Source organism: Budorcas taxicolor, chromosome 7 (assembly GCF_023091745.1).
Source record: "Budorcas taxicolor isolate Tak-1 chromosome 7, Takin1.1, whole genome shotgun sequence".
Lineage (NCBI taxonomy): Eukaryota > Metazoa > Chordata > Mammalia > Artiodactyla > Bovidae > Budorcas > Budorcas taxicolor.
The window spans coordinates 26,560,590-26,586,927 of record NC_068916.1 but is presented as its reverse complement, the minus strand read 5'-3'; the positions used below and the strand labels follow the sequence as shown (position 1 = coordinate 26,586,927).

At 42.6% G+C, this 26,338-nt stretch overlaps 1 protein-coding gene across 1 annotated transcript in view; it reads left to right on the top strand.

The window, feature by feature from the left end:
- Positions 1-26,338, top strand: part of MEGF10 (multiple EGF like domains 10) — a 137,590-nt gene that overhangs the window by 94,969 nt on the left and 16,283 nt on the right. Inside the window, exons 9-17 of the mRNA XM_052643017.1 lie at positions 1,261-1,435; positions 2,740-2,860; positions 3,645-3,808; positions 6,621-6,723; positions 16,994-17,140; positions 18,586-18,720; positions 19,240-19,368; positions 20,790-20,918; positions 23,373-23,501. Of these exons, the coding sequence (XP_052498977.1) occupies positions 1,261-1,435; positions 2,740-2,860; positions 3,645-3,808; positions 6,621-6,723; positions 16,994-17,140; positions 18,586-18,720; positions 19,240-19,368; positions 20,790-20,918; positions 23,373-23,501 (1,232 nt within the window). The remainder of the gene's footprint in view (positions 1-1,260; positions 1,436-2,739; positions 2,861-3,644; positions 3,809-6,620; positions 6,724-16,993; positions 17,141-18,585; positions 18,721-19,239; positions 19,369-20,789; positions 20,919-23,372; positions 23,502-26,338) is intronic.

Sequence of the window (26,338 nt, the reverse complement as noted above, 5' to 3'; positions counted from 1 at the left end):
TCCATGTTTAATGGGTTAAGTTTGAGAAGCCATGGAGATGTTGGGTGTTTTGCCCAATGGTAAATACCAGATACATAGATCTGAGTAATTCTAAGTAGATTTGAGATTCAGATCTTGTTTTTGGAATCCAAATCTTCTATACCCAAGAAGCCATCTTATATATAGTGCTTGGATATTCCTTCCTTCCATGTTTCCTGAGTCATGCTTGTGATGGATGCCTAAGCCTTTGTTTATGGGCACTTAGTTGCAACAGGGGTCCAAAAGCATATTTAAATAAATTTCTAAAAATGAGTAGCAAACTGTCTAACCTACAGCCATTTTCTTTCAGAAAAAGACAGGAAATGAGATTAGGTGTGGTGAGACCCTCAACTGACAGATTAGGATGTCAGGCCCAGGGAGGTTATATGCTTTCACTGTGGTTGGCCAGGTTGTGGGAGAGCTGAAATTTACAGCCTCAGTCCTTATCCCTTCCAGGTCATGGTTCTTTGCAGAAAATCTGTGAACAGTCCTCTGGTGAGAGGTCATTTAGCAGATGTCTAGATGAGACCATGGGTTTTGTTATAGCCCAAGTTAAGGGGAGGGTTTTATCTCCATTAGGGGAGGAAGACCATCTTCAACAGTCTTCCAGTTGTGAGCAGAGCTGGTTTGATTGTTCAGATTTTCCTTTGGCGAGAAGCACATGTGTTTTGAGCGATACAGAGCACCCTATTGTGTGAGCCTCGTTAACCCATGCCTCAGCACAGCTGATGTGTCCATTTGCTGTGGAATGACAGCTGGGTGCCTGGCCCATCAGTGTGGCTGCCGTTTCAGGTAGACACAGCTGCTCCGCCACCAGGTATGGGGAGCTGAGAGAAGTAGGCTAGGCTGAAAAGGTCACTGCTTCTGGGGTTCCTTAGACATGACCCTTGCTAACTGACTTGGTGGTGTTCGCTGGATGGAGTTCTTCAGATCCTCTTATCTAGTTGACCTCTTATTGTGTTAGTGCTTTCACTTGACAAAAATTAAAATGAGTTTCAGACAAAGGGACACAGTTGCAAGAGTCATCCTGCTAGAGCATGATGCTGATTTCATGCACCATTTGTGGTACCAGTCAGGTTTCAGCCGATTAATTAAACCATATCAAGCCTGAGAATGAAGTTTAAATTGTTGTGTATGGAATTACCAACACATTTCGTGATCATGGCTAGAGCAGCATTTGTACAAGCCTTGGGTGTCATGTTTACCCGCGAGTGACTTGCTCTTTTCATCCACATCCCTCAGCTGTCACCCCATGTCTGGAGAGTGTGCCTGCAAGCCAGGCTGGTCGGGACTCTACTGTAATGAGACGTGTTCTCCTGGATTCTATGGGGAAGCTTGCCAGCAGATCTGCAGCTGCCAGAATGGGGCTGACTGTGACAGTGTGACAGGACAGTGCACCTGTGCCCCAGGATTCAAAGTGAGTGGCTTGGGCTACTTCCACAGAAGGAGGAGAGGAGGGGTGCCACTTAGGGTACATTGATACCATGATTTATATGACCTTTCTCTGAAGTCCAGTGAATGTGCAAAAAACCGATCGCATCATTAACAAGGAAGAAAATAAAGAGAAAAAAAATAATGAGAGGTATAAATACTTGAAAATGATGCCTGGGCAAGCTGGTAAAACTCTAAAGTGGCATTAATATTTAATAATTTAATATATATCATGAAGTAAGATGTATTTTAATTATTCCTTATGTAACTATGTAATTATCTCATCATGTAGATAATTTATAGGCAGCAAAGAAATTACTTTTCCAAATAGGATATGTTTTATTGTCCACAGTTTATGTTTTAATTCCATGCAATCTGAAGGCATAGTTAGCATTTATTATGTATTAACAGCCAAGGATTAGTAGTATGTAAGTTTTTCAGTCCCTTTGAGAATCCAGACCTTTCAAATATGCCTATAAGCTCATAAAGCAGAATTTTGCTAGTTTCCAGGATTTCTTAGCCACAGATTAGTAATTTTTGTTTTAAAGGAAAATGGGCTGCTCTTGAATTATTTTCTCCCATTTTAAAGAGAACATTAAACTGTGAAGAATGTTGATGATTATTCCAGAGCATATAATATAGAACGAGTGGGTCACAAAGTCTCAGAGCTGAGATCTTTACAGGGTTTTCTAACCTGGGTCACAATGCTTTGGTTGAGCCCTTGAATTAGCCTTAAGAGTCTCTTTGTCTCTTCTGCTTTTAAAGGAGGTGACCTCCAGTCACCTTCGGTGACCAACTTCTGTGTTTAATGCTCCCTGTCAGATAATAAATTGAATCATGCTCCAGGCTAAATGTGTTCTGTTTCTTTGCTGTACCTACTGATCATATTATATATTATATAAAGCAGTCTAGGAATCATTGCAATTTAACGTATAGTTCATATTTATGTTTATTTATAGACAATAATTTTACAGCTGCAGCTTGTTTTTCTATATCTACATGTATGAGCAAGGACAGAGGATTTTGTGTTTGCTACCAAGGAAAAGTAATGAAGGCAGCAGGGTTTTGGGGGTCATATTCAATACTTTAATCCTAAATATAGGCCAGGTGGCATTGCCCTTGGATCTGTACAGTTTGTACATCTGAATAGTTATAAAACCATTTAAAAAAATACAATGTGTTAAAATGAGAGAGTATAATCAGCACAGCCAAGATATATTTTTGTATATTTGTGTTGGCCCTATTTCAGATGGTCAAACTGCACACATTTTCCTATTTGTGCTTGTCTAGGGAATTGACTGCTCCATCCCATGCCCTCTGGGGACCTATGGGATAAACTGTTCCTCACTCTGCAGCTGTAAAAATGATGCTGTCTGCTCTCCTGTGGATGGATCTTGTACTTGCAATGCAGGTGAGTGGGTGAATGAGTCTGTTATCTGATTCCCAGTCCTGTTAGCTCCTAAAGACACAGGAAAGAAACCTTGACCAGGATTCTAGCTCCAGCTTTGCCAAAATACAGTGCCCGTCAGCAAAGACCCTCACCTGGGAAGGGCTCTCCTGCTTTCCAGAGTCAAGGGGAGAGGCTCCTGTGAGATGATCTCTGAAGTTGCTGCCAGTTCCAAAATCAATGAGTCTCTGTGCTTTGGGGAAGAGTAAGCAAGCAGACCTGTGTCTGTGCCCCTAAACTGATTGGCCTGGAGTCCTGACAAGAGATGCAGTCAAGCACCCAATTGTACGTGGGGGCCAGAGCATCTTTATCCATAGTTTCTGCAGCAGCCAGGGCTGTGGACACTCACTATTCATGGTTCATGGGGTCCTGCTTTAAAGATGGGGATGTTCTTTCAAACGCACTTTCCTTTTCCTTCCCATATAAATATTTTATTTCCTGACCTGCACAAAACTCCACACCCCACAGTGTGCATCACTGCATGTCAGATAGTGAGGTGCCCCCAACTTGATCTCTTTTCCCCCAGTAGCCCAGTGGCGCTTCTCACTTGACAGCTGTGCCGGCACTCTGGTTCAGTTCTGAGAAAGGCTTTACGTGGCACGGCAGAGCCATGCTCCCCACGCTAGGGCAGGGGCACTGCTGCCTACCTCCAAGATGTTTCTAAAGGGAAGTGTGGCTGGGAGAGGCTGGCCAGCTCCATGCTGCCTTTGTTTGTTCACGTGCCCTGGCACTCTTGTCATCATGGCAGGCTGGCACGGGGTGGACTGCTCCATCAGCTGCCCCAGTGGCACATGGGGTTTTGGCTGCAACTTAACATGCCAGTGCCTCAATGGCGGAGCCTGCAACACCCTGGATGGGACCTGCACCTGTGCCCCTGGATGGCGTGGGGAGAAATGTGAATTTCCCTGCCAGGTATGACTCAGCTGGGAGGGCCGGGAGGATCCGATGGCAGAGGGTTAGCTTATTTTTTGCAGACTTCATGATTTAAAGTCCCCTACTGTGAACCAAACTAGAGTCACTGTAGAAGAATTGAAATGTTTGAACTCAGATTGGATACAGGGTAAGAAGAGGGAAAGATGCAGAAATTGGTTAGGCAGCTTTATGAGAATCCCTTTTATCCTCTCTCTCCTAGTTCCTCCCACCTCTCCCCTCTGTTTTCTCTGTTCTAATATACCCATCTCTTCATGGCAACCAGTCATCAGTATTTGTCAAACATCCAGTGTATGCCTGTCAACTCTCCAAACATTGTGTTTCCATTATAATGGGAATCCCCCAGCCTTTGGGGTGGAAAGTGGCAGAGCATTGAAAGGGGGGTGGTGCTGGTGTCACAGAAGGGCTCAGTGAGGTGGTGAAAGGTTTGGAAACAGCCGTCTTTTAGCACAAATATCTCTGGAGTCACCCAGATCTCCATAGATTTCCATGGTTCAGTGCCGACTCCCTCCCCTTCACCTACTTTGGAGATACGCCCCCACCCCCGTACTGAGTCTGCCGCAGGCCAACAAGAGTGGGCAATGGACAGTGCATTCTGTAGTAACAGTCCATTTCACTTTCTCCCTCTAAAGTACGGGGCCAGTTTCCTTCCCTCTGTTCCATAGCTTTCTCTCCCTAGGCAGTTATTTTCTCCCAACCCATTAAGCATTCTCTCAGTGGTGTGAATGCTGTGCCTCCTGGGGATCACGCGATGATGAAGTGACACCATGACCCCCTGAACTGGACAGCTCCAGGGGGCCCTTCCACAGAGCGCCTTTCTCCCTGGGCTTCCTCCTCATTAAGTGCAACCCATTTCCCAGTTAAAGAGCCCGGGGTGCTACCCCATGCCCTCCAAACCCCTAGCACACAGTTTTGGTACTTTTGCCTCCTGTCACCCGCCAGTGAGCAGATTATCAGTGCTCTGAGATGGGCTTCAAGATCACTTTCACTTATGCAAGTCTAGGTATCGACAAATCAAATCTACACCATCTTGGCTGTTTTTTGGTATGTTATTAGATGCATTAGTAAATCAGCCATGGCTGGAAATGGTTTTTAGTGGCTCATATTATGGCAAAGCTAAATCCTATAAGCCTGGGCAAACATTAGCAGAACTTAATTTAAAAAAATGTTTTATCTTAATAATCACTAGACAAATAAATATGTCATTTAACACCTACTAAAATGGCAACCCACTCCAGTATTCTTGCCTGGAAAATCGCATGGACAGAGAAACCTGGCGGGCTATAGTCCATGGAGTTGCAAAGAGTCGGACACAACTGAGTGACTGAGCATGCAGGCGCCTGTTGAATGCTGGTTCTGGGTGCCTCCCTGTTGGTAATTTCACAGCCCCTGTTGTCCTTAGTGCTCGGTGCTATGGGAGGTTTGCAGTGCCCTCCCTCAGTTCCTCAGGACCTGGCATGAAGGATCAGGGCTTGTAAATGTGGAGCTTTCATTCCTCTCCCACAAACTAAATGGTCACGTCCGTGAAGAGTCTCATCTCCACTGGACCACCAACGCGGATGTGCATGTGAAAACATTAAGGTCTGGGAGGGGATGATGGGCAGGGTGTGCCAGCACGAAGTCCATCCCTGCCTAGGAGCTTGAATCAGAATGCCTCGTGCTGTTCAGATGTCATCATGGGAGAAAGGATGCTGATTAGGAAAAAGTGACAAAAGGTATTCATTTCTCCTTATAGTTCTGTATATCTTACTGGCAACTTATGGACATGATCTTAAGTCAATTAGAACTATGTTGTTTTTTAAATTTTTTGGGCTTCTTTTAAAAAAAACGTTATTGGAGTATAGTTAATTTACAACATTGTGTTAATTTCAGGTCTACAGCAAAGTGAATCAGTTATACATATACATATATCCTTGTTTTTTTTTTTAGATTCTTTGCCATATACAGAGTGCTAAGTAGATTTCCCTGTGCTAAATAGTAGGTCCTTATTAGTTATCTAGTTTATATTTAGAAGTATGTATGTCTCAGTCCTAATCTCCCAATTTATCCCTTCTCTGTCCCCTTACCCCCTGATAACCACAAGTTTGTTTTCTACATTTGTGATTCTACTTCTGTTTTGTAAATACGTTGATTTGTACCACTTTTTTTTTTTTTTTTTAAGATTCCACATATAGGGCTTCTTTATGTGGATCAGACTCTTCTTTTTCCACTAACAAATAGAACGTTCTGTAGGAGAAAAAAAAAAATTCTGGGATTGTGTGTGGGGACGTATGTTAACTAAACTTATTGTGGTAATCATTTCACAATATATATAAATATCAAATCATTATGTTTTACCTCTGAAACTAATGTAACATATGTGAATTATACCTCAGTGGGGGGGTGGGGGTGGGAAATACCCTACAGGTAAAAATACCCTACTCCTTACAAGGAGTACTGAACTATTTTATAAAAATCTTTAGGAGCAAAAAGACAATATTTTTATGAGTTATGGCTCACAATAAGATAAATATTCTTTTAATTAATTGGCATGCTTACCTATCTTTGCACATATACACACCAGCATATTGACATAGTTGGTTTCACCATTTGTATGCTAGATGTAAACTAAGGTTTGAGTGTTTTGAAAACACTATTTGCAGCCAATATTTTAGGAGCCAAGAAGACATGGGAAGAGGTGATTGTAATGCATGCTGCTGAGAAGTGTTTTGGAGGGGAGGGTGCTGTTTGTTAAATGGCTGACTGAGGTTGCCCGCTGTGGAATTCCCATCCCTCACCGCTGTCTTCCATGTAGGATGGCACTTATGGACTGAACTGTGCTGAGCGTTGTGACTGCAGCCATGCAGATGGCTGCCACCCCACCACGGGTCACTGCCGCTGCCTCCCCGGATGGTCAGGTGAGAGCCGCGGGCCACTACTTTAAATGGGAAACTTGCCAATTTGTACCTAGTGCTGTTCCTTGCTACCTCAGAGAAACACTCACAGGTCAATCTTTCCCCCCCCGCCCCCCGCCAAAAAAAAAGAAAATATGGTAATATCTCCAGTCGGGTGATAAATCTTTACCCTCAAAATATTACTGCTAGGCCTAATTAATCTGTGGGCTTCCCTGGTGGCTCAGTGGTAAAGAATCTGTCAATGCAGGAGACATGGGTTCAATCCCTGATCCAGGAAGATACCCTGGAGGAGGAAATGGCAACCCACTCCAGTATTCTTGCCTGGGAAATCTGATGGACAGAGGAGCCTGGTGGGCTACAGTCCATGGGATCGCTAAGAGTCAGATATAACTCAGTGACTGAACAACAACAACAATCAGTCTGTAATCCAGGGATGACTTCTTGTTGAATCATGCAATGGCAGTTCTCCTGAGCCTTCAGGTAAGGTCTCACTATCAGTGCAGATAACCAGCAACTTCTTTGTAGATAGGTATATAGATAGGTAAATAGATAGATAGACTCTCATATCATAGAATTCACCTATTTAAAGTGTAGAATTCAATATGTTTTAGTATAGTCAAAGAATTGTACAGTTTTCAATTTTAGAAAATTTTCATTGTCCCTCCCAAAACCCCATTAGTACCTATTAGCAGCCATTCTTCATTTACTCCCAATCCGCAGCCCCACCCCCTTTGCCCTACCCTAGGCAACCACTTTCTGTTTCTGTAAACTTGCCTGTATGTGATGTTTTGTGTCTGGATTCCTTCTGTTAGTGTATGTTTTTAAGGTTCTTCCATATTGGAGTGTATATCAGTACTTCATTCCTTTTGACTGCCAAATAATATTCCATTGCTTGGATAGACCACATTTTATTTACCCATTCATCCATTGATAAATATTGGAATTGTTTCCACCTTAATTGGATGTTATGAAAAATGCTGTTATTCATGTACAATTTTTGTGTGGATGTATATATTTTTAGTATATACTTAGGAGTGAAATTGCTGGGTTGTATGGTAACTCTAAGCTCAAGAACGACTACACTTGTTTTCCAAAGCATCTGCACCATTTTGCGTTCCTACCAGCAATGTATGAGATTTCCACTCCCCACCACACTTGTTATTTATCCATCTTTTTTGATTACAGCCATCCTGGTGGGTGTGAAGTCTTATCTCATTGTGTTCTTGATTTCCATATCCTCAATAAGTAATGATGTTGAGTGTCTTTTCATGTGTTTATAGGCCGTCTGTGTATCTTGTTTGTAGAAATGTCTTCAGATACTTTGCTCATTTTTTAACTTGGATCTGTCTTATTATTATTGAGTTATAATGTTTGTTTGTCCCCTAGCTCTATGACCTTTTCATATATATAAGTTACAAATATTTTTCTTCTGTGAGTTATTTTTAACTTTCTTGATGATGTCTTTTGCCACCAAAAAGGTTTTATATTTATTAAGTTCAGTTTATCTACTTTTCTTTTGTTGCTTGTACTTTTGGTGTCTAAGAAATCATTGCCTAGTCCTAGATAAAGGAGATTTATGCCTCTGTATTCTTCTTAGAGTTTTATAATTTTAGCTTTTACATTTAAGTCTTTGATACATTTTGAGTTTGTTTTTGCATATGGTGTGCATAAGGGTCCAAATTCATCCATTGTTTATGTCAAAATCCTGCTGTCCCAGCACCATTGATGAGAAGAGCCTTCTTCCCCCTACTGTATTGTCTTGATAACCTTGTCAGAAATCAGTTGACCATAAATGTGACTTATTTATTTCTGGGCTGTCAGTTTTATTCCATTGACAAATATCTCTATCCTTATGTAAGTAACATACTATTTTGATTGCTGTAACTTTGTAGAAAATTTTAAAATTGGAAAGTGTGAGTCTTTCAACTTTGGTCTTTTTCAAGATTGTTTGGCTAGCCTGGGTTGCTTGAATTTCGCTTTGTGTTTCGGGATCAGCATGTTAATTCCTGCAAAGAAACAGGGTGGAAATTTAAAGAGAATTGAGTCCATATATCCATGACAGGAATAGTGCCAACTTAACAATATTAAGTCTTCAGATCTTTGAAAATAAGATGCCATCAGTAACCTCTGGAGTGGTGTCTCTCAGCTCTTTGCAATTTGTTGAAAGCTTCTTAGGCTTTTGACAAACTGAGATAAACTGTCTTGTGTTTGATTTCTAGTGTCTGAGAGCTACCTTGGTAACAGGTCAAGACTTGTGTAATAGACTTTATTTTCTGTCACTAGGAGCTACCCACTGAAACACAGACTCCACAGTCCTCCAGTTCCTCCTTGACTTGCAAAGACTGAGATAACTCTGACTCTACAGTATGAAATTCCACTTTCCCATGTTTCTACTTGGTTCTCAGTAACTACATGTTAAAACTATTAATACATAGGAATTAAACCAGATTTTGTGACTTCGCAAGGGTTCCTGAAGTTCTCAAATGGAGTGACCACTACTAAGTTCTCAATGACCACAGTGAAGCAAATAGCATTTTTAACCCCCTGGCGTATTCAGGGCTTTTCTAATAGAGAAGCCACATCATTCGTTTTGGGCCATACTCCACCAAGGCTACTTTTGTCTTATGAATGTAGAGGAAATGTGACATGTTCCTGGACCCACCAGTCATTGATCAAGTATACACCTGCTTTGATGGTTTAGAACCAGCTTGTGAAAAGCATGCTGTTGTATACATGAGAAAAGCAGGAGATATGATTTGGCCTGAAGCCAGCCAGAAAATGTGTCAGTTGCATTCCATAGTCTGGGTCATGGGGTAAGACAAATGATCCCATCTGGCCTTAGACCTGTGGAGCTCCTGCGGGAATGCAGGGGCTTTGTCACACGGCATAATCTTGTAATCCTCTGTCCATCTGTGACTGGTCTGCTTCTCCAAAGGGAGGAAGTTTTGCTGCTTCATTGTTCTATCACTTGTTGCTCACCATCTCTTTGCTTCCTGGCTCCAGGGTCTTACTTCTCTGGGTCTTCTGTGTGGACTCTTGGTCTGTTAAGAATCTAAGGCTGCCGGGAGACATTGTTTAGAGAGGTCATCCCCCACACTCACAGAACACACTTGTATAAGCAAATGTGTATACAGGAAAAGAAAATTGCTGAAGTTTTGAAAAACACCCTACAATTGGATCAAGGATTGCCTTGTTTTTCTAAAAGAAAAGTAGACTCTATTATTTCATTGTCAACATTGGGTAGACGTATCATTTTTCATCACAAACTTATTTTGAATGAGTACTTTATATGGACATTTTGAAATAAAAAACTTTGCTTTTCATTTAGGTATCAGGTTTGGGGCAAAATAAATAACCTCAATTCAGGGAAGCAAGTAATTCTCTTTCCTTTCCTCTTGCTGTGGAGTTTGCTCTCGGTGATATGTAGAGAATTGCTAGAGAGGGTAGCAAATATGGGGGATAAAAGCAAGGCCTTTGCAAAAGAATCAGTGAAATCTAACTTGGAAACCTGGACTCTTCCCTTGACCAAATTATCGAGATTTGATCTGTAGAGACATCAACAGTGCTCGGCTGCTGAGGACACTGAGGAGAGATGGATCTGGCCTAGGAGTGTGGAGATTTAAAAAAAAGGGTCAGGAGAGCCTTATCCCTCCTTACAAAGAAATGGATATACCGACACTGAGGAAGTCAGGCTCTAATGTGATATACAGAGGAAGTCAGCTTGCTGTCTCACCAAGGTGCTCATTCACCACCTTTGTAACTTCATTCTCTTTTCTAATGTTTGGCGGTCTTTTATTTTTTCTTAAAGGAAATGAGACTCTTATTTATTTATACTATAATTGATTGTCCCATTTTACCTAGTCATAAAATAAGTCTTCAAAATGTACTGCCATAAATACTAACCATAAGTTGCATCTGACATCCTAGATACTATTTCCAAAAGAAATGTACCATTTTTCAAATGAAGAGACATACATTTTTATTATATGCTGTTAATTAAAACCTTAATTTATTGATGTGTTTAGCCAATAGGTTACTTTATCAAACAGAGGCAGATTGCAGTAAAAAAAAAAAAAAAGAGAGAAAGAGAAGAATGAAACATCCTTGTGTCCTGGGCTTCGTCTCCCACACCTCTGTTACACACACACACACACACACACACACGAGATGACTTTTCAAAATCATTATCCTGAAATTCCAGAAATATAATTAGGTCTATGTGTATGTGTGTTTCCAGAGTAGTGGAGTGATATGCTTTGTAAAGTACTTCCCCAAAACACTAGAAACATGCCACTGTTCTTTTCTCCTTCCTTTCCTCTCTGACTTCAGTCAGCTAGATCACCTCTTTGCTGAGTGTTACAGCTAATCAAGATCTCTTTCCAGCTGTCTGGGAGGATAAGTAGCCTCCAGCCTGGTTCCCAACCCTGGCTGAGATCACTGTCACCTGGAAGCTCCTTTAACTGGTATATTCTTGGCCCCACTTCAGACCTACTGAATGACAGTCTGGAGGGTGGGTGAGAAGGATGGAGCCATTGCCAGCCCATAAAGTATCTTTTGTATAAATTTAGAAAAGGTTTGAAATGCCTCAGAATGTGCTTCTTGGTAGTAGAAAGCAACAAGCTAGATTTATGCTCTGACTTAGCCCTTTAGCTAAAGGCTTTTGTGCAGTGTGCAACCTGCACAGCCTTACTTGGTGGCTTTGTCTGTTACTTGAAAAGGAACCCCAGTAATTGTAGTAGCCATTACCCATCTGTGGGCTGGCCTCTGCTCTACCTTGCTATTCTGATGATTGAAGAAGTTGAAGTCCAGAGGAACATTTCTGCTACAGAAAGCCTCATAGCCAGAGGCAGAAGACTAGAAGAAGCTTAGAGATATCTTTCTAAGTGGCTCTACCCACACCAACTTTGACCAGCTGAGTAAGGGAGCTACAGCTCCAGGTACTGATCTGTGACGCCTGAATTGTCATAGTAAGCAAATGAATGACTCACTAGTTGACCCTTCAAGGTATTGAGGGTGGACAGGGGACTGGGAAAATGTAGCGTATGCTTTGTTACGTGTCTGTGGGCTTGGGAGAGGCAGTAACTTAAAAGCAAAACGTGGGGTCCCTAAAGTGAGGGTGAAGGGAGGCACTCACCTTCCTAAAAGAGAGGCTGCAGAAAAAGCCAAGCTTCTAGCTTCACCAGTCTGCCCGGCATCCTGTCCTGTTTGCTTTTATCTGGGTCCAGACTAAGGCAGACCATGATTTCTGGTGTTTGCTGTTGCCACTGCAAATGCAAACATCTCTGATTCACATAACTTACTTATGAAGATAGTTTTCAACCTGGTGACCAACAGCAGATCCTTTTTAATGGACCTTTAACATTTACATGAATAGTATACAAAGAGAAAACTTTGATTTAACGACCGTTTGTGGAGTGTCTCCACCTTGTATGCAACTGCGGTGTTTGGTGCTGGGAGCAGGGAGATGAGGTGGTACCGGCTCCTGGCGGCAGGAAGGTGCTTATAGCTCCCAGGGAAGGCACTGGGCGGGCAGAGGTCGATACGCCGGGGAGTTGCTTGTCTGTACCACTGTATGCCTTGGGTGTCCAGAGGATTAGAAAAGCAGAGACAGCGTTATGACCAAGTATTCAGTTGCTGAGTGTCTTCGATTCCTCTCTCCTATAATCACCAAACCCAGTGATTATTAACAAATCACACTCTTCACTGTAATAGACAGTTAGTAGTTGGTTGCTTGGGAACAGGACATCGAATTGAAATCATTTCCTTCATTCACTGATGCCCAAATATTGCAATAGTGGCATAAGGAATATAAACAATTAAGCAAGACCAGGAGTTTGGGTTAGATCTCTGAGACGGGGAAATAATAACACCCCAAATGATTTATTTACTGCGTTCACATAATCACAAATGCCTAGTGAATGCTGATTTCACGTGAAGGCCGCAGGCATAATGCATCATGCATTAAATGCATGAGCATTTCTTTAGAGCTGCTTAGCTGAAGTTTATTACGATCACTCAGCCATTGCCTAGCAACTCTTGAGGGCTATCAAAGAGCTCTTTGTCTTTGGTCCTGGCAAAAGCAGTCCCTCACAGATCTCCTTATCAGCGTTAGAACATTTATCAGGAAAAAATACTTCCATTGAACCAGAGACTCCTACAAATTTAAAGATATACCCTTTCTGTTTTGTCCCTTCTTCCAAATAGTGTAGGAAATTGTTTCCCGAAGTAACTCATATTAAAGCCTCTATCTGTACTTTGATAAACATTCCAAAGGAATTTCCTCAAGATATCCTTTAGATCTCCGGTTGCTTTATAATCTGGACTAACATTTAAAATCACAGACCTGAGCTAATGAAAGTCTGTCTTGCCCCAGATAAGGAAGGCAGACATTTCCACTCGCTTAGCTAGCTAGGGTCCTCATTTTAGGTATACAGAATGTTAACATGTTGGGCTTCCTGGTTTGAATGTTCTTCTCATATCTTCTTCAGAGAAACAAAGAATGGTATGGTTGCTCCATCCAATTAGAAAATGGTCCTGAATATTATGTTGGAAAGAGGAACTGTGCTTATTGACTCATTCAAAAGACATTTATTTAGCATCCTTCATGTACTGGGCACTGCAGTGACAGTAGTAGGCACCACCTCTCATGGGGCTGGGAGAATTCTTATATTACCCTGGATGGAGTATGGACCGGAGAGTGGTCTTTCACCTGCATTCTCTTCTGTACTTCTCTGGAATTCATCTCCCTCAGGTGCCATTGATTTAGTTCAAGACCTTGCCATTTTTTTCACTGTTAACCCAGGAGGAAGCTCATACTGCATAGAATGGCATCCTTGACTCCTCCTTTTGTGACTACTGCTTGGCTGCCTCACTGTCTTTCTTGCTTTTCCCAGCACCAATTTCAGCTGTCACCAACACTTTTGACTTCTGAAGGATAGACACATACTTCTTAGGGCTTGAGCCTTGCACCACCATGCTATTAGCCTGGGACCCTCCTCCACCTTCACAAGCTACTTCCTTCCCTGATCATCATCTCCAGACAGGATTGGATATGTCTTTCCTGGGGCCATTGTCACTCTAGAGTTGGAGGTCTTTCTTAGAGAACCTGTCATTAGCAAGCCAGCAGTGTCTAGACCCCTTCAATCTTTATTGAGCTGAATTCTCTTTTCTGTCTTTGAAACAAGGAAACAAAAAGGTGTCTTATAGGACTCCAGCAAGGTTGGCAAAGAGTAAGATGAAATCAGTGGAAATAAGTAAGGCATAAAACAGACACTCACACACAACACCCAGCCGCCTACCTTACCCCACAAAATAGTTAAAGCAAACTTACAATTCCCTATCCTGGAGAAAGTTTCACTTTAGGGTTAGCCTAATATGGAGGGCACATCATTGTTCATACACTAACTGTGACCTAGAAAAGCACTTATCCCAGGGCTACTTCCTGAATTCCAGTTAGCCTTTCAGATTTAAATTTCACAGTGATTTATTTCTTGGGCTCCTAACAGGTATGCTTTCTAAAATACTAATTTTCTAAAGGTGATAACCCCTCAGTAATAATAAAGTTATCTTATCCCTTTCTGACTATAAGATGAAGCAAAAGATGACAGAAGGGCACAGAGGTCTGAAAGGGATGCATAGCAACAGGAGAAAAAGGTGAAGCAAGAGGGGAAAAGACAGCTTCATGCCTTTTTCCTGGAGTTGCCACCTGACTGAGACATGCCTTATGTTTGTCTCCAAATAGACTTGGCATTAATATCTGCAAAATGATGACTGACTGTTACTAGTGATAGAGGAAAAAGAAAAGGAATTGAATTTTCAGGGGGAGTTGGTAATAGAATTGTTAAAATTTACTTGCCAAAAAAGACTTCTTTGCGGCCCTAAAATAAATTATTTAAATGTGAGCTTGATTCTGTTGAGATATACTCACATGATTAGAGAAAGAAGTCTTGATAGGTGATCTCTAGAATTACCTGATTCTTCAGAAATGAAATGATGGGTAAATTATGAGAAAAAAAGCTTATCTTTGCTATGGATCTCCTTGCTACATCAGGGGCCTTGTTACATCTATGAAAATTACCTTGATAAAGTTGATTTTAACTGATTGTTATGCTAACCAGCTGGACAAACTTATTACGGAGGAGGAGATAGGTATAAAAAAAGGATCCCTTTATTCTGATTTGCCAGTCTGCCCTGGAGTTATTTTTCTGAACATGCTCTAATTGAGAAAGCGCTAATTAATATGTAAATCATGATAATCTCTAATGTGGAAAAGCAGCATATGCTTTTCAATGTAGAGTGTATTCCGTTCCATTTTAACTGCACTTTATGAAATGTCATGTAAAAATCTGTTAAGTAGCTGATAAACTAAACCATGTAAATGGCTATATCTCTACCTCCCTCAAACTCCTACCCCCCAAAAAACAGTGTCAAAACTCAGGATTAATTTTCAGGGTGATTTTCAGATTATCCAAATATTCACTCAGCTTCCCCTTCTCTAAAATCCTAAGTGGGATTTGCCTAGGTAACTCCAGACCAAAATGGCCAGGGTTGTCTGGGTCTCTATGAGACAAGTATCCCATTTTACCTGCTGTAACACAGGAGTCCTGGCTCATGATCGGAACCTGAACTTGAATTAGAGAAAGAAACAGGTTACCTTTGGGGGTACTTCTTTCAAGTTTGCAAAACAGACTTTCGATTTGCAGCCTCTTTCTAAGTGGTTTGGTCCTTAGTCCATTTGCTGCGTCTGCCTATTAATTGTGAGTCAGAACACTAGCTTAGACTTTGGGACTGTTTTAGCGTGCTTAGAGAATAGAGCATTTGCAGTCCCATCTCAGTTTTTCAAAAGAGATTTGCAAGAGAGATCAAATATTTGTGAGCTCAAGGGGAAAAAAATCATAGTAGACCAGAATTCTGCATTTTATTCTACGGGGAACACTTAAACCCCAGTTGGCTTCTGACAGGCCTGCTCGCCTTTCTTCAGCCAGCAGTCCAGGCTGAAATAACAGTCTGTTGTCAATTCCAGCGAGACACAATGAGGCCTGTGCTTTTTCATGCCTGTTTAACGGCCTGTACCACGAGGAAGACTTTCAGATGGAGAGAACCGGGAAGAGTGAAAAGTGGAGTTATTTCGGTAGAAATGACTGGCCACCAACTAACAGGGTTCACGTTAGGGTTTGGAACTGCTTCTGTATTAAGGTTCAAGGCATGGTAACTTTTCTCCTAATCAATTTAAGAGCAAAAACTGTAATACAAAACATGGACTTGTCAGCCTCCTTAGTGCAAGCAGAATTCTCATTCTGGAATCGTCAGAGTGGGAGTGGGCTGCTTCTTACCATGTTTTCCCTTGGTCGGAGGCCAGCAGTCGCTGGTTCCCTCCTAATTAGAACTCATTGCCTCTCAATACAGAGAGCATTTCTTTGAGTTGTGAAGTACTGTGACTTACAAGAAAGAGGCCCCTATGGTATTTCGAATACGAATTTCCAGAGGAGACTTCCATTTATCTGAAATAAAACCTGGTTTTATTTTTTGCAACTTTGGATTTTCTCTATGTTTCTTTCAGGTATTTGTTCACTGGTGACTGACTCTAAAGTTTCTCTGTTTCCAGACTAAGAGTTAAATACCTGCTTATGGGTTCTCAATAATCAATCACTTAGATAACAGCTGTGAGTAAGATCATTTGTGATATCCTGCCTGTGCTGGATTAAATGTTTAAAGAGGACTTTGGCGGCACAGATTAGTATATCTTTCTGTCTTGCATAATGTATTTTCAAAATATTTAAAAATTTTGTTTGTTTGCTCCAGGGGAAGATTTTCTTTATGTAAAATTATTTAACCACCTTTTTCTTACTTTATCTTTCTATGCTTTGCCTACTTTTCTATAAAAAATAAAGAATGGGGAAGGGAGGAAGGCACTGATGGCTAAATCATATAGTATTTTTGATAAATTTTGCCTTCAATAGACAGAGCCCTTGGGCTTCTTTGCTTTCTCCTCCTAAGAAAGAAAAATCAGTATAACAAAGATGTTTTATTCCTTCTCCTTTATGATGCTATAGAGAATAGTCCTGGGATTATTTTAATGTTATGATATATGATACAATATATGATGATGAACTGCTGTGTATACGTGGATTTTAAGTTTTGGATCATCCCTGCTCACTGCTGCTCATGATAACTCAGGTTTGATATGGTGACCTGGGTCCTGGTCTCTGACTTAGCGTCCAAGGTGCCCACCCTCACGGCGTCTCACTCAGCCTTCCCGTGTGCCTCGTTCCAGGTGTCCACTGTGACAGCGTGTGTGCTGAGGGGCGCTGGGGCCCCAACTGCTCCCTTCCCTGCTACTGTAAAAACGGGGCTTCCTGCTCCCCCGATGACGGCATCTGTGAGTGTGCGCCGGGGTTCCGAGGCACCACTTGTCAGAGAAGTAAGTGTCTCGTTAGCCGCCACTTCCCGTCTTCCCTTCTCAGATCACCGTGTACAAAATTATTATCTCTCAGTTCATAGAGATGATCTGTTGCAGTCGAGAGCAGAGGAGTGGTGTAGGTCATCCTGTCCTTTTCAGAGCTGTCCTTGCTCCATAGCCCTGCCCCAAAGGCTTCATTTTTTCCATCCTGCAGGACTAAGCTAACAGATGGGGCTCTAGCCATTTCTTCTCAGTAATGATTTCATTGCCTCATTGGCACCATTGTTGGTTTCTTGATCCTGCCTTAAACCTTGCAAATGGTGTTCCAGAAATCCATTGACCTGTAACTATTTTATTCGGCCATTTTGGCATTGGCCTTACCTCAATTACCAGAAGTCAACATCAGCCAAACCTAGCGGCAAATTATACATCCTGCTCGTAGTCTGAAAGCCAGTGCTCTGGGGGAAAAAGGATTGCAGAGTTAAAAATGGGGACTGATGACATGCGTCAATAGAATTTTCAAGTTAGAGAGTGTGAATCCATAAGATTTCCCTAAGTCTTTTAGTAAATGTAATAAAAAATGAATATATGACTAATTATAAGATACATTATTCTATTTTTTAATTATTAGTTTTTGTACTAAGAGTTCTATGCTGTCTTTCTATACTTAAATCCAAATAATGTTTTGTGAAGAACCTAATTATGAAGCATTTTGCTTTTTCACTTTTCAATCACAATCATTAACCTGAACCATTTTGAGGAGGAACAATCTTTTAATTCTGACTGTAGATCTATTTATTGCCAGTAATGACTCTTAAGGAATAAAGGATTAACATGTGAGTATTTATTTGGGCCTTGTTAGTATTTAGAATTTTCTTTCTCTCATTTATTTGCTCAATGAAAATTCTCTAGGCCCTTGCTTTATGCCAAGCTTCAAGCTAATTGGGGCCATAAATGGGAAAATAAAGAGAACTAAGACATTTGCTTGCCCTCAAGCAATTCAGAGTTTGCTAGCTTCTTTTCACGGAGAAGGCGATGGCACCCCACTCCAGTACTCTTGCCTGGAAAATCCCATGGACGGAGGAGCCTGGTAGGCTGCAGTCCATGGGGTCGTGAAGAGTCGGACATGACTGAGCGATTTCACTTTCACTTTTCACTTTCATGCACTGGAGAAGGAAATGGCAACCCACTCCATTGGGAGTGGGCTGATGGGAGAGCCTGATGGGCTGCCGTCTATGGGGTCGCACAAAGTCAGACACGACTGAAGCGACTTAGCAGCAGCAGCAGTAGCAGCTTCTTTTCATTCTTAAAAACTGCCCTTATTCCGTTTGTCGTTGATTTATACTTGGAAAATTCTCAGTATCACTAAAAATAATTTTTTTTATCCCAAACTTGAACCAGATCCTTATGTGGAATACGGGAGAAACGTGTCTCAGGGAAGATAACTATTTCCTTTCTGTTTCCAGTTTGCTCCCCTGGTTTTTATGGGCATCGCTGCAGCCAGACGTGCCCGCAGTGTGTGCACAGCAGTGGGCCCTGCCACCACATCACAGGCCTGTGTGACTGCTTGCCTGGCTTCACAGGCGCCCTCTGCAATGAAGGTAGGGTGCACAGACTTTGGCAGAAATATGTGGTGGTGAGCACACCCCATGCAGTCTGTCCTCAGGCTTCCCAAAGGACCCGTTTGCAGCTAGCGGCGGCTCCTGGTATGCTGTGTCTGCAGCTTCTGTAAATATGGCTTTGAGCTTTGGGAAAGCTGGCTTGCCAGTCCAGCACAATCTCTTTATTCTTTGAGCTGTGCTACTCTTCAGTTTTAATTGGAAACAGCCTTCCATGAAAAATCAATATGAGGAAGGATTTTGATTCCCTGAGTGAGAAGCCAGTGGAGATTTCTAAAAGTGTGGTGATGTCTCCTGGTTTGTGATGCCCTGATGAGGGTCTTTGGCTTCAGATGTTTGCAAAAATGAGTCCATTTAGGATGAGGGATGCTCTTGAGTGAAAGCACCTTACCAGAGGGACAGCTGGGTTGATGGCCTTTAAAGTTGTTTCCTATCCTAGGAGTCTAGGTTTCTGTGAGATGAGATGTAATTATGAGTTTCTGACCTATAATTTATTCACAGTGTGTCCCAGCGGCAGATTTGGGAAAAACTGTGCAGGAATTTGTACCTGTACCAACAATGGAACCTGTAACCCCATTGACCGATCTTGTCAGTGTTACCCAGGGTGGATCGGCAGTGACTGCTCTCAACGTAAGTCTTGTTTGGGAACAACTGGTCAGCCATGTATTTCCATTTGTTTTCAGTCTCTTTAGAATCAAAATATGAGTATTTAAATAATCAAGAAATAATATATGAATACTTAGAAGATTTTTTTTAAACTTTAAGTAGCTTTTCCCCCCTTATTAAGAGTTCAATGCAATGATCCTGTATTTAAATCTTTTTATGCATTATTTTATTATTTTTTAAATAAATTTATTTATTTTAATTGGACGCTGCTTACTGTATTTAAATCTAACTCATGCCTTGGAAAGAACTTAAACAGCTAGCACTTTGCTTATTCACTAAAATGATTTTCCTTTACAAAATGAGGGTCTTGTACTCAGAAGCCATTGAAAGCTTCATTCCAGACTTCAAGTATCATATTGTTTTCCCTTTGCTCTTGGGCAAAAACTTACACACAATTATGGGAGAAATTTTTTTCTTTTTTAAAATTACTTCACATTTATTTATTATCTTTTGGGGGCCATGTTCCCTACTGGATAACCATATAGAAATTGTAAGTGTCCCTTCTTTTAAGTAGTTATGTTCTTGAAGCACTGGTATGAATATAAAGCAAATCATTTTACCCCATAATCTTACTTTATCTGAGGTTCTCATAGCTCTTTGATAGGCGATGACCCCTAATAATTTAGTTTGATTATGTTCTGCTTCTTCCAGTTAAGAGTTTTTATAGTAAATCTGTTCTCACATGAAAATAGGAGCCTTCATGTTTAAAACAAGCCTCGAGGGACAACTCTAGAGTGGAGTGACAAGTGCAGGTTTAGAGATCACAGACAAGAATTATGTGACCTTGAGTACTTATCTCAAGTCACACCATTTTGCCTGTCTAATCTCTACTCAAATGTCCTCTCCCCAGAGATACCTACCATAGAGGAATAGCTCCCATCAGTCTTGTCCCCATTTCCCTATTTTATTTTTTCTTATAGTCCTTATTGCCCTTATGTTTTTGGCTGACTGGCTGGGTGACTAGCTGGCTGGCTGGCTGGCTGATTGGTTTGCCTGCCTTCCCTACAAAAATCGAAGTTTTCAGAGGGTGCTGTGGACCTTGCCTTGTTATCTGCCATCTCCCCTGGACCTAGCACAGTGCTGGGCATATCTAGGTGCTCAGTGTGGGTTTGTTAAGTAACTAACTCCGTAAATTTGGGGTGATGTTTGCTCTGCCCACCTCGGTCTGCAGCATGTGAATGAATATCATATCATAATGATGGCCTCTGTTGGCGTCAGCATCGCCATCTGGGTTTGAGCCCTGTGTGGAGCACGGTCGTTCTCAGTCCTGATGCTCACTGCTGACCCGTCCACTGAAGGGGCTGTGCCAGGCGGGTGGGATCCTCTCTGTGGGGTGCTGGCCTAGGGACTCGCACTGAGCTCTCCACGCTGTGCTGTGCTTTCAGCTTGTCCCCCGGCGCACTGGGGCCCGAACTGCATCCACACATGCAACTGCCACAACGGGGCCTTCTGCAGCGCCTACGACGGGGAATGCAAATGCACCCCAGGCTGGACGGGGCTCTACTGCACTCAGAGTAAGCGGCACGCCTTCCGAGGCTCACCAAAAGTCAGGGGGGTGGGGGGGACTCCTGGGGACATGGCCCTACCCTGCACATGGATGAGCTGAGCTCATCAGGGTTCCTGGTATTGGAGGGCTTCTTCACCTAGTGACCTCTAGATGTCTGAATTCCTCTGGGCGGTTAAGAGCTGCCACGTTCCAGGCTTGCTGTCCCCGTGTCATATCAGAACACTGAGGCGGAACAGTGCTGTAAAGTGACAGCGTGCAGCGTCTTTCTCTTCTCTGCTTTCACCAGGCCCTATTTATACAGCTCAGTTGTTCTAGTAACACAAAGATTAAGATAAGTGACAGTTACTAGAAATGCAGTGAAGACAGCAAGCCTCACTGCCTGACCTAATGTGTGCTCTGGGAGAAGACTGATTCAGAGGTTCTAGAATTTTAGTGAGCTTCAGAGTCTGCTGGTGGACTGGACTAGCACGACTGCTGGCCCTGCTCCCAGAGTGTCTGATTCAGTTGGTCTGGGTGGGACCTGAGAATTCACACTGCGAACACCCTTCTGGGGGTGATATCAGTCAGGGATCATGCTTCAGGAACCACTCATTCTTTCTTCCATTTTATATCCCATAATGTCCTCACCATCTCTTCTTCTAGGAGACTTTTAGCATTATAGGGTATAATGTACAAAGGAATTCACAGCTCAGCGCTGTGGGGGAAAAAAAAGAGTGATCTCTGCACTTTTGTCTGCAATGCAATAAAGGAGGCAAGACAAGAGAGCATGCATTATGGTGATCATTGATAATAATATAAAATTTCAGATAACGAAAATGAGCTAAGGAAGAAAGATGGGTCAGAAGTTAAACAATTCTTATTTAATACTAATTAGAGAATACATTGAACATGTCTTTGGGAAGTTTCTAGAAGGAGATGTAGACCTTGAGCTGTGATGGTGTCTCAAGCATATTCTGCCAAGATTGTATATATAGAAAGTTTTTCAGCTCTTCAGGGAAAAGTACTTAAAACTCACTGTGTGTAATTCTAAAATTGGGACCTGCTTCAATCAGAGGGCCTTTTAAAGTAAAAGTAGCACAGCTCAGTGGGAGGCACATGGGGTCTGGAGCCAGACCTCCCTGTGTTTGTATGGTGGCCCTGCCATCCTGCCACTTGCTGGCTGTGTCACGTGGACACAATTCCCTTCTATAGAGGGAGAATATCCCTGTGTTTCTGGGCTACTGTAAAGATTTCATGAGAAGATGTAGGAAAAGAATCTGGCACAGGGTAGGTGCTAAACAGATATGTAGCAATGATGTCGCTTGCTGGCATCCTGACTCTGCCTCTGTTTCTTGAAACATGAACTTTCGTAAAACCACTGTAAGAAAAGGCACATGTGATGCTTGGAAACAGCCTGCGTTGACGCTTTGATGATGGAGGAGAGCCCTGAGCTCTCCTGCAGGGCTACTGTGGCCCAGAAAGCCAGCTGGCTTGTGCATGTCCCCAGCCCAGTGGTCTTTGTCTTGACGTTGTGCAGCAGCAAGAAGGCTCATTGCTTTGTTTTTTTTTTTTTCAAAACAATGCACCTATGAAGTACAGTTGTTGTTGTTGTTGTTAAGTTCAGAATTCTACTATACATCTTTCTGGAAGAAGATGCTATTATCTAAATTAGTAACAGATACAGAAGACAGGCCTAGTAGCAGACTTGGAGACATTCTGTATTGTAAGTAGAAGCATGTAGGCAATTTTAGCATAAAGTACTTTAGTTCAATTCATGGAATTTGAATCCAAGATTCTAATAGTTGAGTGAAAAAACAAAAACTAAAAGGAATGTCCCCAGATATCCTTGGGGTTAATGGGATGCTTTTTTTTTAGAAGACACCAAACCTTTTATGTGTTACCTGAAAAGAAATACTACAAATGAACTTACCTTACAAAACAGAAAGTGACTCAAAGACTTAGAGGACGGGAAGGGATGGTTAGGAAGTTTGGAATGAACATGTACACACTGCTATATTTAAAATGGATAACCAACAAGGACCTACTGTATAGCACATGGAAATCTGCCCCAGGTTATGTGGCAGCCTGGATGGGAGGGGAGTTTGAGGGAGAGTAGATATATAGATGTGTATGACTGGGTCCCTTTGCTGTTTACCTGAAACTCACAATACTGGTAACTGGCTATACCCCAATACAAAGTAAATGATTTTTAAAAAATGAAAAAAAGAAGAAGAAGACAGCAGCCTGCCTCCTGGGATACAAGCGATGGTTAAACTGCCCCAGGCATGGAACTGTTCTGCCTTCTGCTCAGAAAGCTTCCTCCAAAGAGCTCCACAAAAGCTGTTGTGAGAAGCTCTGATTGCATTACTATCTTTATTCTCTCTCTGCTGGCTCAGCATCCTTCAGATTCAAACACGTTGGAGGCAGAGTTGAGTTTCTCCTCAGTGGCCTCTTGACTCTGCTGTCCTTCCTTCTCGCACAGGATGTCCCCTGGGCTTCTATGGAAAGGACTGTGCGTTGGTATGCCAGTGTCAAAACGGAGCCGACTGCGACCACATCTCCGGGCAGTGTACTTGCCGCACCGGCTTCATGGGGAAGCACTGTGAGCAGAGTGAGTGTGAGAGCGTAGCATCTCTGGGTGCTGCGTTTCCCTAGAGTCTGTTCCTGTCTTTGTCCTCAGAATTCTTCTGAGGAACTGATCAGCGATCTGGGTGGAGGGGCTGTGGTTACGAGGGTGAAGACAGTATTCAAATTTTCCATCTGTTCATGCTGGCTCTTTCTTCCTCCCCTTCTTGGTTTTGGAACATGGCTGCTCAGAGCTTTAAAAGAGCCAGTCAAGTTTTCTTCATGGCAGAGGCAGAACCTGATCTCACGATGGAGGAATGTGCATTCAGGGGGGTTGGGCACCCAGGTGTGTGTGTTAGTTATTCAGTCGTGTCCTTTTTGTGACCCCATGGGTGTAGCCCACCAGGCTCCTCTGTCCGTGGAATTCTTCAGGCAAGAATATCGGAGTGGGCTGCCATGCCCTCCTCCAGGGGATCTTCCTGACCCAGGGATCGAACCTGGGTCTCCCGCATTAGCAGGCAGATTCTTTACCATCTGAGCCACCAAAGAAGCTCACAGGAACCCAAGGGGAGTGTGCATTCAGAGGGGCTGGGAACCCAGAGCCAGATCCACCATAGGGGTGGGGGTGAGTCTGTGCAAACGTGGCTACGCTTTTGACAACTTTCTCTAAATAGTGTTTTTATACTGTTTCCACTAACTACTCCTCATCTTAATCTTAACAACCCTCTAGACAATATATTGCCTTCATTTTTTTGTTCTTGTTGTAAAAAATCCCACTCAGGGAGAGTATGCTCTGTAGGAATTCCCCATCCTTATGTTTCCATTTCTATCTTACCGGCCATGCAGCTGCTCCCAGGGCTGTAAGAACATTAGCCTTAGACTTCGTGTTTCAGGGTAGTTTATTATTCCTTTCTCTGTGACTTTCATTCAGTGTTCACACTGAATAAATCAGGTCTTAGAGCTTATAGAGGCTCACTCTTCTTATCATAAATGACAGGAAAGGTGCAGGACACTTCCTGCTTACAGAGGGTGTACTCGTGAGAAAGATGTACCAAAGATTACATGGCTGTAGGGGCATTGTTGCCTGGAAAGGTCGGCAGGGCTTTGGCAATAAAGCATCATGCTCCCTCCATCAGGCTCCCTCCCCAGATCCTCATATCACCACTGGACAGCCAGGTTGTCTCAATCTTATTTGCTAAACTCTAGAATCATGCTTGTACTAAGTTGCTGTAGTGGTGTCTGACTCTTTACAACCCTATGAGCTGTAGTCTGTCAGGCTCCTCTGCCCATGGGATTCTCAAGGCAAGAACACTGGAGTGGGTTGCCATTTCCTTCTCCAGGGGATCTTCCTGACCCAGGGATCGGAGCACGCATCTCTGTCTCTGGCAATGGCAAGCAGGTTCTTTACCACTGGAGCCACTTAGGAAGCCCAAACCCTAAACTCTAGAATATATTTGCATATCCTTGCATCTAGTAAATACCAAGAGTGATATTTAGGAGTTAGCCTGGACAAAGATGGCCCCATTTGAGTTTTGCACTGATGGTTCATTTAACCATGAAACAGGTACTTAGTTGCACAGTTGCCTGCACACCACTTTGTGTATGCAATATAATTATGTATGTACATGTCTAAACATTTATAAGTAAGTAAGTGAGTGAGTGAGAGTCGCTCAGTTGTGTCCGACTCTTTGCAACCCCATGGAATTCTCTAGGCCAGAATACTAGAGTGAGTAGCCTTTCCCTTCTCCTGGGGATCTTCCCAACTCAGGGATCGAACCCAGGTCTCCTGCATTGCAGGTGAATTCTTTACCAGCTGAGCCACACGGGAAGCCCAAGAATACTGGAGTGGGTAGCCTATTCCTTCTCCAGCGGATCTTCCCAACCCAAGAATTGAACCGGGGTCTTCTGCATTGCAGGTGGATTCTTTACCAACTGAGCTATCAGGGAAGCCCCCCAAACATGTATACACGTGTATATATACCTGGAAGCCAGAATAGGCTTTAAACTGACTTTCACTTAAATGCTAGACTGTTTATAGTCTTATTAAATAAGCACATCTTAAAGTACTTCCATGATTACTCTGAACATCAAATTAAAACGTCCTGATTTTGGAGACTTCTCCTAATGCTCCTATGTAAACAGAAACCCTGTGTGTGGCAGAGGACTCTGATCACAATTGTGCATCGCCCCCTGCTGCTCATTTTACAAAAAGCATCGGTATTTTGTCACGATCATTTTTACATTTAACATGCCTAGTCTATTCTTTGAAATTCATGCCTAACTCTTACACAACTATATCATAAAAATCCCATTATTTTAGTGTCTCAGACTTCAACCTGCAAATCCAAATTTTGAGGCTTTCTGTGGTAAATGAGGGCTTCCCTGGTGGCTCAGACGGTAAAGAATCTGCCTGTAATGTGGGAGACCTCAGTGGGATCCCTAGGTTGGAAAGATTCCCCTGGAGGAGGGTTTGGCAACCCCCTCCAGTATTCTTGCCTGGAGAATCCCCATGGACAGAGGAGCCCATGGGGTACCAGAAAGTCAGACATGACTGAACGACCAAGCACACACATGGTGAATGAAGTTCTCACCTAGAACATTAACAAACTTGCCCTCTCCCTCCTTCCCAGTTCCCAGCTAATCCAAGGCAGAATATGCCTTCAGGCAGATCTTAAAGCTTACAGTCAAATATGCATCTTCCCAAGGAAGCATCTCCAGTTTATATTTTTCAGTATGGTCCCCTTTTATCCCATAATTTTGCCTGGTGGTGTCATCTCAGATTGCCCTTAATGATGATCTTCATCAGTTCTATTGGGATTCCTCAGACTCTCTACAGACCTCCATCAAGGAGGAGGGCATGTAGACTCTGAAAGAGACAAGAGT